We start from the raw sequence: 13673 nt of genomic DNA on the forward strand, positions 1-13673 counted from the left end.
CACACATGTTCTGCTTTCATGCACATTATGCTTCTCAGAACTTCCTGTGAACCAGATAGCTCTGTGAACTTTATCCTCCTCCTAACTTATTTAGCTGCATAGCAGTGGTAAGAGGAGGAGGTAGTCATTAAAAGAAGAAAATAATCAGTCACTTCACTCCCAGTCACTCCAGTGGGAAGGGGAGGAGCTGAGCTCTGAGCCCACATGTGTGTTTCCTGAGCCCTGCTCCAGGGCACAGACCCTGCTGTCATCGACACTGGCCTGACTCTCAGCCCCAGGTCTTCACACACGTGTTTAGCAGTGTAGTTAGCTTTCGTTCTGCATCCTGTTGTTTCGTGAAGGGTGGTGCTAAGTTTTTCTCTCTCCCCAATTTTAGCTATTGCTGACAGATATCTCAGTGGAGTGGTAAAATCAGCAGAATGAGACCTGGTTTTAAGTTTAGCACCACCCTTACAGAGAGATGACACAAAGTGCCATGGATTCTTCTGATCCCATCTACTCTCCTGTGAAGTAAGGAACCATCTCCGCTGATTCGAGGAGAAAATGAGATAACCACAGATAAATTGCCTGGCACATTGATGATCAATAATATTCTGTACTCAGAGAGTGTATAAGTGAGGACAGTGGGAAATTGGATTAATCCTCATGAAAAGAAAGATTCCTTTATAAACCATGTTCTATCACCAGAAAAATGGTTAATATAGTTCTCCCAGGGTTCCGCTTGTAAGAATGAATTAGCAAGAAAACCGTATTTTCCAGCCAATTGAAATCTGTATGAGAAGCAGCAAAATATCGGATTAGAAGATCAGTGATCAAAACGATAATTATATCCCGAGCAGCCTGCCATCCTGATGCATTGTGGACACTCTGCTGATTTTACCCTCTGAGAATTCTGCTTCTCCAAGCTGCCACTTCCCACCCACCCCCAGGTCTGTGCAGCAGAGCCACCCATGCACGCTCTGAACAGTTTCTTGGGTGTTGTGTACCAAGTGCCCTGTGTGAGAAGTTGGGACTGAGGTCAGCAGGGTGCCTTTAGTTTTATATGAGAAATGTTCTCTGTTGAAGCCCTCTGCACCCGAGGTCATGGGAGACAGCTGTGTTTCCGATCCTTCCTTCACAGGTGACGGAATTCATCTGGACACCTGACATCAGCTGACTCCCTGGCTGGCTACTGCTAAGGTGAAGGAGCAGGGCCATCTGAATGCTCTCCTGGAGATTAAATTTGAACAAACCAGGAGGCTGGGGGATTGTCAAGAGAGAAAAGATAGAGCTATAAAGTAAAAGATGACTGAAATAAATTCAAAGGAACCGTGGGACGCTGGGAAGTCACTAGACCTTGAATAGAACTAAGATTAAGGAATGAAGACAGAAACAATGAAAAGCAGATTTGCCGAGACTCGGCGTGGGCGGGGCATGTTCTGTTAGAGTCCAGTGGCTGCTCCAGCTTCCCTGATGTCGTTGACGTTGGCATGGCCTTACGATGTCTGTCTGCATACAGGAAGCTGAATAGAAAACCCGAAACAAGAACTTGAGGCTAAGAGTCTCATGTTGCTCCTGCTAAGGATTCACAAGATACTCCTTTCCATGCCTTCCCCAAGACAGTGAGGCTCACACTGTTGAGTTAAGCCTCCGGGTGGCATGGGTTGACAGCACAGACCACCAGGACTGAGCCTAGGACTCAGGTCTGCCCATCGCCAGGGCTTCAAGGGGAAATTCTCATGAGAGGAGAAACGAGAGGTGGCAGAAGTGCAGCTGGAGTTAGTGAAAGCAGAGAGAGGGCTCCAGATGTTATGCAGCAGAAAAGCTGTAAACACATTCGTTCTCCAGCTCTCCCAGGCTCGCCTGACGTTTTTTATCTGATAAACAAACCCATGGTCTTTTTGCACAGTTACAGACAGACTAATTCCTTAGGGAATGCTGATATTCCAGTTGACTAGTTAACAGTGCTTTCTCTGGAAACTGCATAACTCACGTGTAGTGTAATTCTCATATGACTGGTGGTTTTGCTCACTTTGGAATTTTGCAATTCCATATGCAAATACTTTTCAGCCCTGCCTGGACACACACCTGTCACCTAATGCAATGCTTTTCCTCTTTTACCGGTGTCCGTGTCCAGAAGATGGCCTAGCCGTGAACACTCCTCACTCTTGGCATCACATCAGTCTCCTGCCATGGGGAAGGGTGAGGAATGGTTGGCAGCTTTGTTTGTGTCAGACTTGAGGTGCTTACCCCCACATATAACGAGTGGTCACCGGTGGGTATCAGTAAGCACTTCCGGAAGCCCATCCCTGTTGCCTCAGCCGCAGCAATGCAAACTGACGTCTTTGGCCAGTCTGGAAAACACACTTAAAACTCTTACTCTTGTCCTCACTGCACGTGTGTGGCAGCCGACTGTTCATATGCTCACATCACTCGAGAGTGTACAAAGCAGTGTACGGCAGCTTCAAGGGTTCTTGGGTTAAGAGAAGCGTGCTCTTCCGATTGTCAGGCCTTCCTCCTTGCTCTCGGCGGGCGTCTCGGTGGCTGTCTAGGCTTCACATAAGGACAGAGGGAAGGAAGGGACGGACAGAGTGAGGCGGAAGGGAAGGAAAAGGACCTTGATAATCATGTAAGCTTTTATTTTGTCATCCTCTCTAACACACACGCATGCACACACACGCACACATGGACACACAGACACAAGCACACAGAGACACACACATGCATGCACACCCATACACACTCACTTGTGCACACACACACACACACACACACACACTCTGCCCTTGCCTTGGAGGAGTGAAAGCGACAACTGTCATTGCTGTCACCACTGCCACCCTAACCCCAAACTGTCGGTGTTGCAGGGCCGCTGTTCCAGAGAGAACTGCAAGTATCTTCATCCTCCGACACACTTGAAGACCCAGCTGGAGATTAACGGGAGGAACAACCTGATCCAGCAGAAGACCGCCGCGGCAATGCTAGCCCAGCAGATGCAGTTCATGTTTCCGGGAAGCCCGCTTCATCCTGTGGTGAGTGAGTGTGCTGGAGGCTGTGTGACGCGGGCTGGGGCAGGCAGTGCCACCGTGACCGACAGTGACCGCGGTCACCGTGGTTACATCGGAGCAGACAGCTCTGAAGCTTCGTGGATGCTGAGCACGGCTGCATGCTTCTCTTAATTTAAGTGGAAAGATGCGTGTGTGGAACTGAGTCTAGGGCCACGTGTAATCCGTGTCAGGGAAACATACACCACACCAGCTCCTCCTTGCCAGCCAACTCTGGATTGCAGGCCATTTTCATGCAGAAACTGGTCCTCATTTTCTTTAGAGTTCGGGATGGTAGCTCTGTGTTGGGGAGGCGGTGGTGCTAAGAATAAGTTGAGCAATGTCGTCGAGGCTTGGTGCGGGTTAGAGGAGCCGCTTTAAGGGTGAGGAAAGCAGACTCGCCAGTAATGAGTTGAACTTGAGCTAGGTCTTTAGCCAGGGTCCTTTGTATCCCGTGCTCCTGCCAGAAACAGACAACAGCCATGTCAGGGTGGGTGTCACAGGCAGCAGCACACCAGGAAATGGCGGAGCCGCTTGGGCTCCTGGGTCTGCGAAGGGTGTGGCGGCGGCTGCAACCAGAGCCACAGATTCCAGGCCCCAGGGAGCCGAGTATGAATATGGATTGTGTAATGCTTTTCTCCTGATGTCAGTGTGTGAGACTGCCTCCTTAAAGGTCTAGAAACTGCTTCAGAGCTGAGGGCCGCCGGGAGAAAGGAGTGCCTTTGACATCAGTGGGTTTCACTTTCAGTGTGAATTATTTGTCAAAAACAAGTCAATTTTTTAAAGAGCCAACATGAGTGAATTTTCACAAAAGACCGTTCTATAAAAATCAGTCTATATTGTAATAAAAGTCTGTATGAGTGAGCACAGCTAAATTAAAAGGGGTAGCTACCAGCGAGGACCGTTTTCTCTGTTGTGTGACTATGAGAGGCTGGGGAGGGGAGGATGGGCAGGAGTCATGGAGAGACTCCAGCCATCTTTTAGCAGTTCTGCTAGCCGCCAGGCAGAAACTGACTCTGAGATTCAGCTTTGTCCAGAGTGGAGAAAAAAAAAATGCAGATATTCCAAGGTAAGACAGATGTAGCCTTTTGAGATAAACAGTTGTGTGAATGGGGCTGGGTAGGAGTCAGACAGAGATGGGAGGATATTGCCGGAAGAGGTTGCCGGAAGGAAAGAGGCATCACATACGTCATCACACAGGGCCAGAAAGAGCGGTCCCAGATGCAGACGGTACAAAAGAGTTCAGCCGGACATAGCCATTGCAGCCGCTCTGTTTAGAACTGCACACCTGCATAATTTATGGCTCATATTTGATGTGCACTTATAAGTTATTTTATTAAATTACCTAAAAGTTAAAAATAATGTACTTATACATATTAAATAATGTCTGTGGCAGCAAATTTAATATGAGCCAAGTCGATATAACAACAGTGTTACACATCTCCGTCATTCAAACTATACTTCCTGCTTATTTAGAATTAATAAGAATTGACCCTAGTACTTGGTCACATTCATTTTAATCTGAAAAATCTCTTCATGTCATTGAGTATTAGTGGGATTGTTTTTGAGAGTGACATTTGTGTATTTGCCTCAAACATTAATTAGGAGTTGATGTCAGTCGTCCCTCGGCTATGATCAAGGAGTGGCCCTGTGAGACGTTCCAGTGCTGGGTCTTAAATCTCGAGATGTTTTAAATGGCAGAATGTGCTGAGTCTAACGTTCAGCTGCTCTACCAACAAACTTCTTCAGAACTTTAGAAATGAACTTGTGTCCTGGTTAGTTTACTGAAGAATGATCCTCAGAGTTCTTGCTTCCTGTACGTGTCACCACACATAGAGAGCACACAAGGGTGTATCCTCACACAAGCAGGGTCTTTGCAATTGTGATTAGAGTTTACAGATGGTGAGAGTCCCTCAGAGCCGTGTAGTCCACGAGTGTCCTTAGAAGAGGCTGGCAAAGGGGCAAAAGGGGCAAGGGGGGTTAGCATGGAAAGGCTACCTGTCCACACAGCAGGCTTGCCGCGACCACAAGCCGAGAAAAGCCAGGAGCCACCAGGACACAGACGAGAAAGGAGTGGATTCTCGAGAGAGACAGAGCCCTGTGAGTACCCTGCTTGCAGCCCAGCGTAATTGATGTCGGACGTCCGGCCTCCTGCACTGTGACAGCATCAGTGAGTGCGGCTCTGCGGTGCAGCAGCCACAGTCAGCTCAGCAACAAATTAACTGACGGTCACAGAAGCAACACTGCTCCATTTGGCCTCCTGCCAACCTCTGCTTCTTTAAAGTAATAGGGATAATTTTTCCTTTCTTTCTTCTATCCATTCCTGAATTCATTCCACCAAAGTTTCTCCACAGTATTTCCTCTCTTTGCCAGACAGTGGTCACTCTTGTCTTCCTTGTTAATCCACTGTGCTGAGGACCGTCCTCTTCTGGGTGGCCTGATTTGAAGTTGTCTTGTGCAAGGTTCTCTAGAGGAGGAGAACAAGAACAGCCCATCAGACCAGCTTCCGCTCAGGGTGGTACTCCAGCAGCGACCCGGAAGATCTCTGGAGAACTGCAGGTGCTAACCTCGTGAGGAAAGGCGGAAGACGCTGGAGTCTGATGTAAATGGAGAATTATGGCAGCGGCAACACGCGTCCCCAGAGAGGAGGGGCTGAGGCAGCACACTGCCCAGTTTTGGCTTTAGAACACTTGCTGGGAGGTGTCAGCCAGCCCTGAGGAGGCCCCCACCCTGGCCCTGTCACAGTCCTCCCAGGAAACGACCCACAGACACAAGGGGTGTTTCATTCATCAGTGACATCTCTTAGTGAAACTGACAGCTGAGGCCAGCCACCGAAGAGGAATTTGGAGCCCTGACGATGGGATTAGTATCCAGAGGAAAAGAGGCTTGCTGTAAACAGCCATCTTCCGGCTAACAAGTAGCCAGCTAGAGGCTCAGTGGCTAAGGACTTACCGCCATGATGGACCTGATTTTGATTCTTGGGATCCACATGGTGGAAGGAGAGAGCTAACACACAGGCTATCTTCTAAGCTCCATACATGTACACACAGAGATGCGGGTGGGAGCGGGATCACGACAGACAGACAGACAGACACAGTTACATATATTACAAATGTAATAAAAGCCAGGTGACCCCTCACTAAACATTTAGTCTGCTGGTGTCTTCGCCTTGGATTCCCTCCCTCACAGCATTTCCCTGTGTTAAATAAGTTTCAGGGATGTAAACGCCACCCCGTTTCTAGTGTGGACCAAAATCATGAGTGTCAGCGTGTGGGGCCTCCTGTGAGCTCTCCGGGCACGGAAGCAGCGTCTCTTCCTGGGGAACAGCCCTTCCCCTGTGACCCTCATCTCTTTCTCTTTTGCCTAACTCATTCTTCTCAACTCTATGTTGACGGTTCCAGAATGAATACTTCCTTCCATTTTCCCTTTTTTTTGTAACCCAATCCATACCAAAAGCCGATTTTTTTTTTCAGTTTAAGAACCCCAATGTGCGTTCACATCCCCAGGCTCTAAGCATCTCCCCAGGCGCATAGACTGTCTTTGTCTAAACTCACCTTAAATTTTCTTGCAAGAATGTGATTAAGACCGAGGTCTTGATCCCGCTGCATCCCCAGTTCATTAAGTGGAACCACCAACCAGCAGCCTCCAGCAAAGCCTGGCCCGTGTTTCCCAGAGCTTGGGGGTCCTCTCGGGCCCTGTCCTACCTGCCCTCAACACTGTGGGCCTCTCTGCTTCCCATCTTCCTGATCCGAGCCACCGCTAGCCTGGCTTTCAGCACGTTCCGTAAGCACTGTCCTTCTAAAGTCCCGGTTTCTGCTCTTGCTGGCCTCCAGGGTCTCCTTCGTGGGGGGGGGGGGGGGGGGGGAGTATAACCCCCTTGATTTTATTTTTAGCTTAGAAATCAAGCATTTCATCTTGACTGAGTCCCCCCTTCTCCACCCTTTACTCCCGCTTCCTCTTTCTGCCCCCCCCCCACTTTTTCTTATTGTTCTTTTGCTCACCCTCCCTCCCCCAAGAATGTAAGGGCTCTAAATGTTCCCCATGTCACTGGGGACAATGGATTAAAATTTTAATCTTGACTGTGGCCCATGAAGTCCTGTGAATTCTACTCTCCATCCCACTCTGGTTGCCTGGGAGCTATGTGTGTAGTGCGCTAGGAAAACAGAGAGAAAGGCCGGAGTGTGGAGGAGAGACTGTAAGACCAGCCCTTCGGAAGAGATTTTCTTCAGGATGGCTTTCTGTGGCTCTTGCCCTCAGGCCTCGTCAGCTGCATATCAGCACACAGAGCTGACAGCCACCAAATGGCTAAAACTACAACCTTGTCGTGAAGGCTGGGGCTGGCGTGCTCCTGAGTGTGGAGGCCTTCACAGTGACTGCGCCACTCATGTCTCAGCTGCTGTGGAGAACTGAGCAGAGATGCCATGATCCGGGGCCGACGTGCGCTTTGTCTCAGGAGTTTCATTTTAGTCCAGGATCGAAGAGCCACTCTAAGAACAGACACAGCTAGTCAGGGCAGACCCTATCCACAGAGGGTTCAAGCCCCTGGAGGGACACACACTGCTCTCTCTCTATGCTCCAAAGACATGTGGATGTGGTGTATTGACCTCCCTCCTCTGTTCTAAGACATGACTGACACAATCCGTGGAATCACCAGAGCAGCCATCAGCCCACGCTGGGAGCCATGGCTTTGGCTCACACTCTGCAGCCCTGACTCTGACTCATCCTTTCAGGATCTGCCCTTTGACCGCAGAGCTGTCCCTGCCCCGGCTATGTGTGCTTCTCGTGGGTTAGTTTGGGAAGACTAAAGAAGACAGCATGTGCCAGTGCTTTGCGCGTATTATCATCTGTCGTAGTATAGTACACATCTTAGCCAATGACCACAAGTGCACTTTTTCACTCATCAGCGTCAGTGAAAAACACTCAATGTGCAAAAAGGAAACTGTCTTATGTCTGATTGAATCTGTCTTGATAAGGCCTATGAACTTGTAAGTTTCCTATGACAAAAGGTATCTTTCCAACATACATTTTAAAAAATGGAGACAAGGTATTTGCCATAGTTAAATTTCGCTTTTTACGTATGTTGAGTGTATTGCTCTTCTGATTTTATTCATGTTAGAGAAACAGTAGATAATTTGAGGCAAAGACTGTAATGATATGAATATTTATGCTACTGATGAGAACAGTTTGAACAATGGGAAATAGAAGAGAAGCCATTTGTTTAGCTGATCCTTTCAGTGATTTTACTTGTCCATTGCAGATGAGAAAACTTAAAACCCAAAGAAGGTAATTTTCTCTTCAGGAAACAAAAATAAGTGGAAAAGAACTGGGCTTGACACACTTCTCAACATCTGATGCCCATAATTTTGTATTCTAGATGGCATTGTCTTAGCAAAACGCCATCTCCACAGTCCGTGACACACACTGAATATAGTTCAGAACCTTACACTGGATTAACAGCCAACATAGTTCTGAAGGCACAACTTGACATTTTGTTGAGTGTGTTGGTATCAAAAGGGACTTTGTTTGGAAAATACATCTTGACGGTCTAGGGTAGTCAAGGGTCAGCGTGCAGTTAACACCGTGTTCATATGTAGGAGAAGAGATTGGGATTCCACGTGCATTTAGAGGAGGCGGGGCTAGAAAGATGGTTCAGCAGTTGAGAGAGCTGGCCGGCTTTCCAAAGGACTGGGCTTGACTCCCAGCACCCGTGCTGGGCAGCTTACAGCTGTGGGAACTGGAGCTCCAGGGGGATGTGATTCCTACTCTAGCCTCTTGGGCACCTTCACACACACACACACACACACACACACAGAGAGAGAGAGAGAGAGAGAGAGAGAGGCACATGCACAAATGTGTGTAAATAAATAAATAATAAATGCAAAATTAAGACATCTTTACATCCTTAAAAATCAAATTGGAAATGTACAGGGGAGGTCTCTTCTAAATGCTTGCTTTGTTAATTTCTCTATGAAGAGAATCATGTGCTACAAATACAATACCTATTTTCATTCCTCAATTATGCGAGTGGTCCCCAAATTTGGCCACACATTCCTCACATAGTAAGTCTTTTAAATGAGAATCTGAAGGTCCCTGCCAAGACTTATTTTTTGCACCAGCCTTTACCATTTTAAAAATCCATAATCGTCCTCCCCCGAGGCAGTTCAGATACAACAGGTCCATTGAATCACTAATGTGTGTGGCCTTTCAAGGTTGATATTTTTAATCCTAGCATAACGTAGTTCTTATACTATTAAGTTACTTGATTTTTTTCAATATTACTGAATTACCAAAGCGACAGTTACTAAAAAGCCACACCGTTCTTTAATTATGACTCCAATGGTAACACATGACATCCATGGAAAATTCTGAAGAAAGTCAGGGAAGAAAACATATTAAACCGCTATCCCTCTTCAGTGTGCTGAGCGCATGTTGCAATTTCTCCCAAAGCAAACATTATTTCTGAACCATAAAGATGTAAGAGCTCCTTGTGGGAGAACTACCCAGCATTCCTCCAGACCGTTAGAATCGCCGCCTTCAGCTCTCAGCCACTTCTGTGAAGGCTTTGCAGTCCCTGAAATCTCTGCACAAACTGTCAATGACTTGCTGTTTCCCAACGTGGTCATTCACAAGAGACATTGCTCTGTTGTCCTAAAGGAAAACACGATTTACTAACGCAGACTGTTCGTTTCCCTGTGTGTCAAACAACTCGAATCTAAACAGACAACAAGAACGTTACCTGCACTGTAACATAGAGAGATATTGTGACACGTGGCAACAAGGCCCAGTGCTAGAAAGCCACGCCGGGATGTGACTGGAAATATTTGAAAACAAATGGGCTCCAGAATTGTCTGTAAGTCTGGGCATATAGCTCAGTGGAAGAGCACTTGCCTGTCACATATGTGACCTTAGGTTCGAGCCCCAACACTTCAAAAAAAAAAAAAAATCCATTCCTGAAAACCAGCAAACAAATATAGAGCCATTAGTCCAGTTCAGAGTACAGTTTATTCTTAGAAAAGTCTTTGGAGCCCATGTGAACGGTTCTTCAGAGGAAAAAGTGGTGGCTCCATAATCTCGGCACTCAGAGGAAGACTGCCGAGCTTGGGGCAAGCCTAACCCACCGTGGGCTGTATGTTGAGACTTTAAAATAAATACATGTAAAATGAGGTTTGTCGTCTTAAGTGTGCATCACATCTTTTCTGAAAGAGTATGATTTGGATACTTATTAGATGGAACTCTTAAAAGTAATTGTGCTATCAACCAATGGTGTGATTCCTCTTAGCCAGGACTGTAGGAGGGAAAATGCATTTGGCAAGAGCCTGGATGTGCTTGTCGTTGCTCTTCTGACTGTGTGACCAGGAAATAAAGCTGAATGTTAGCATCATATGAGAACAGATCAGTTGAAAATTGCAAGCTCTCCCATCCACCTTTCAGGAATGAAAAGGTGTGCTGATATAGAGTAGGCCAGAGCGACACAGTAGGTCCACATGAAAACTGCCATGAATTGGGGCTTTACACACTAGCGATGGGAGACCGAATGTACCGGAACGTCTGCACAAAGTGGGCCCCGCCAGTCTCCACTCTGAAAATGGCTGAAGTGGGCCACTTTGAACATCAGGCTCTGATTGAAAGGCTGTTTTCCTCATGTGCCTTGTAGAGACCTAGAGGAAAATGCATGGATGACCAGTCTATATGCTGTAGGCTGCTACCTTTGGATTAGAGCACTCAATAGTGTGAAATGGTAGGTGATTTGGGTGGAAATTGGTATCTTCAGTTGTTGAGAAGCTTTTCACAGGAAGAATCTGTTTAGCCTGTTCCTTGATGCTGGGTTTCTCCAGTGCTCTTTATTTTGCTTCTATGGTCTGGGCAAAGAAAAGAAAAGAAGGAGTATTTTAAATTCAGAGTTGAATTGTATAACTGGTACAAAGGGTATTCTAGGCAATGGGTGAATTTGTGATTGTGTGACCTTTTGCTCAAATGGCACCTGTTGGTAACCTTGGCACTGAGACGTCTTTCTGTGTTGTTTCCCCCGACAGCCCACTTTTCCTGTAGGTCCCACCATAGGGACAAATGCAGCTATTAGCTTTGCTCCTTACCTAGCGCCCGTCACCCCGGGAGTCGGGTTGGTGCCGACGGAGGTCCTGCCCACCACACCGGTCATTGTTCCTGGAAGTCCACCCGTCACTGTCCCGGGCTCAACTGCAACTCAGAAACTTCTCAGGACTGATAAACTGGAGGTACCGCAGTCATGTCTGTGTTTGGAGACGCAGTGGTAGAAGCAGTGTGTGTCTGTGAGAGCGGATGAATGCCTGTGAAATAACGTCACCCCACAGAAAACCCACATAACCCTGCGTGCACACACCGCTGCAGACCTGCGCAGTCACAATTCTGTGCTGTGAAATCAGTGCCAAGAGTACAGGAAATTAGCCAAAGTCAAAATAACTATACTACAAGCGAGAGTCAACTGCTGGGGTTCTGTGCATAAGAAGAAAATATTAAGCTAGGCATGGTAGCCTGTGTCTGTACCCCAGCACGAGGGCGGTGGAGCAGGAAGAGTGCCACAGTTGAAGGCCAGGCTGGGCTACAGGGAAGGTGGTCAGAGTGGGCTAACTAAGTAATATCAACCGACAGAATATGGGTGTCATCAGGATGTACACCCTGGAGTGGGCTCTCGGTCTAACCCTGCTGCGCTCTCCTTCTGTGCTCTCCATCTGTGCACAGCAGCAGTAGTCCTTACTGGACTCCAGAAAGTTCTGGAAATGGTCAGAAGCCCAACAGTCAGGGAACCAGGAGCCCTCAGGGACAAGTGTGGCAGCAAATAGGACTTCAGCTCCCTTTAAACGTGTAGCTCATACACGGAGGCCGTGGTGTACTCCACATTACTGGTTTTGGCAGTTTTATTAGTAAGGTGGAAAAACTGTAGACTGAGTTAACTTGGATGCTGATGTATTGTCTTTGGCAAAAATCCAAATGTTCTATAAAATTCAAAAGGATTAATTGTGTGCACACACTTCTACATTTGCATCAAGGAAACCCTCCTGGACTTTGGTGAACAAAGTTTTTTCTTTAATCAGAGCCAAGGATTTTCCTACTAGTTGTGCCTCACGATCCCTCTGATAGTCGACAGACTGTGTAAAGATTCTCAGAATCAGTCATTGCATTATTGATTAGAATTGTTAGGTAATCCATGTGTGCTTAGAATACAGGCCTACTAAGGAATACCCTTCCAGTGTGCATTCATTTAAATAGTAGCCAAGAAAATCTTGAGGGCAAGAAATGTTTACTGCCTAGTCCCTGGCGAATGTTTTAGAATTCAGAATGTCAAACTACAAATATTTTCAAAAATACATTTTTTGTCACTCAGCTTCTATCTAAAGGATATGGTTCTCTAGATGAAGATAATATAAACTCTAGCTACCACTGCTTGGGAAACTTCAGGCTAGCCTATGTGGCTGGCGAGCCTGTGGCTACTGAGATCTGTTCTGAAAATGGAGGTGTTTGGGGCTCCACCTGCTGGGGCAGAGCGAGCTTCAGTGCTCAGAGTACAACAGAGAAGACAGAGAGAGAGAGAGAGAATAGTTGGGAGCAAAAGGTCCTTCCCAAAAGGATTGGTAGACAAGGTGCCTGCTCTGCACAGACGGCCTTAACAGGTCAGTGTTGTGTCCACTGCATACCAGAAATGGCGTCAGCTGTACCCTGCACACCCGAGTCAATTCCAGCTCCACTGTGAGGTGCCGATAGCTCAGGTCAGAAGCTGGATCAACCCACTGTGCTGACCCCATCACTAGGGAGGTAAGAGCTTAGGGATTGGCGTTCAAGGCCAGCCTCTGCTACATGGTGATTTGAAGCCAGCCTAGGCTACATGAGAATCTGTTGAAAAGCGAAATAAGCTGAAGCAGAATCTAGGTGTCTGTTTGATTAGATTTTAGTTTAGAAGTGTTTGTCCTGACAGTGGAGCTTTGGCTGATACCCAAGCAGAACGAAACCCTGAACCACTGTGAGGTATGGCCCACTCACCTGCCAGCCCGGCCTGGCCCCCATCGGTGAGATGCTGTCCCAGAAAGGACTGACTCTCACAAACTCTCAAAAACAAACTCTTTTCTCTGTCCCTTCCGCAGCTCACTGTGACCAGGTGGTAAACCTCTGTTCACATTTACTGGCTGTGAGAACAGAGCTCGTGAGAAGCAACGTCACGAGTCGCTAGGCTTTTTCCTGCTGATATTTATAAGCAGGGAAGGATCACAGAAAGAATGTGCATGGGCTTTTCTTGTTTGTACCTCAAGAATGAAGGATATATAGTAAAATCTTATATATAGTAAAATCTCACCATCATTTTCAGAGGATAGTTTCAAATGAAAGTTGTGTCATCTCGAGTGTTATAGTCCCTGAGGTAGGTAGTTTTGAGTGTGATAGCTTTGTAGAATAAGGGCAGAGGCAGGGGAGGCAGGAGAGGCAGGAGCCTCGCAGTCATTGAGCTTCGCCCCTCCCCCATTCTCAGGCTGGTGAGCAGGGGCCCTCTCCCCCGCACTGTGTGTACTCAGGCAGCACGGTGCACAGGAAGACCATCCTTTGTCCCAGGGACCGGGGGTACCGCAGGGTTACTCTCAGCTGTGTGTGTGTGTGTGTGTGTGTGTGTGTGTGTGTGTGTGTGTGTGT

At 47.3% G+C, this 13673-nt stretch overlaps 1 protein-coding gene across 8 annotated transcripts in view; it reads left to right on the top strand.

The window, feature by feature from the left end:
- The window catches only part of Mbnl2 (muscleblind like splicing regulator 2), a 147110-nt gene that overhangs the window by 93703 nt on the left and 39734 nt on the right, over positions 1 to 13673 (top strand). For all 8 annotated transcript variants that reach the window (XM_055609951.1, XM_055609953.1, XM_055609950.1 and 5 more), the window contains exons 3-4: positions 2844 to 3008; positions 11054 to 11254. In XM_055609951.1, coding sequence (XP_055465926.1) covers positions 2844 to 3008; positions 11054 to 11254 — 366 coding nt within the window. The remainder of the gene's footprint in view (positions 1 to 2843; positions 3009 to 11053; positions 11255 to 13673) is intronic.

The sequence above is a fragment of the Psammomys obesus genome, unplaced genomic scaffold (genome assembly GCF_907164565.1).
Source record: "Psammomys obesus unplaced genomic scaffold, mPsaObe1.curated_primary_1811, whole genome shotgun sequence".
Classification (NCBI taxonomy): Eukaryota; Metazoa; Chordata; class Mammalia; order Rodentia; family Muridae; genus Psammomys; species Psammomys obesus.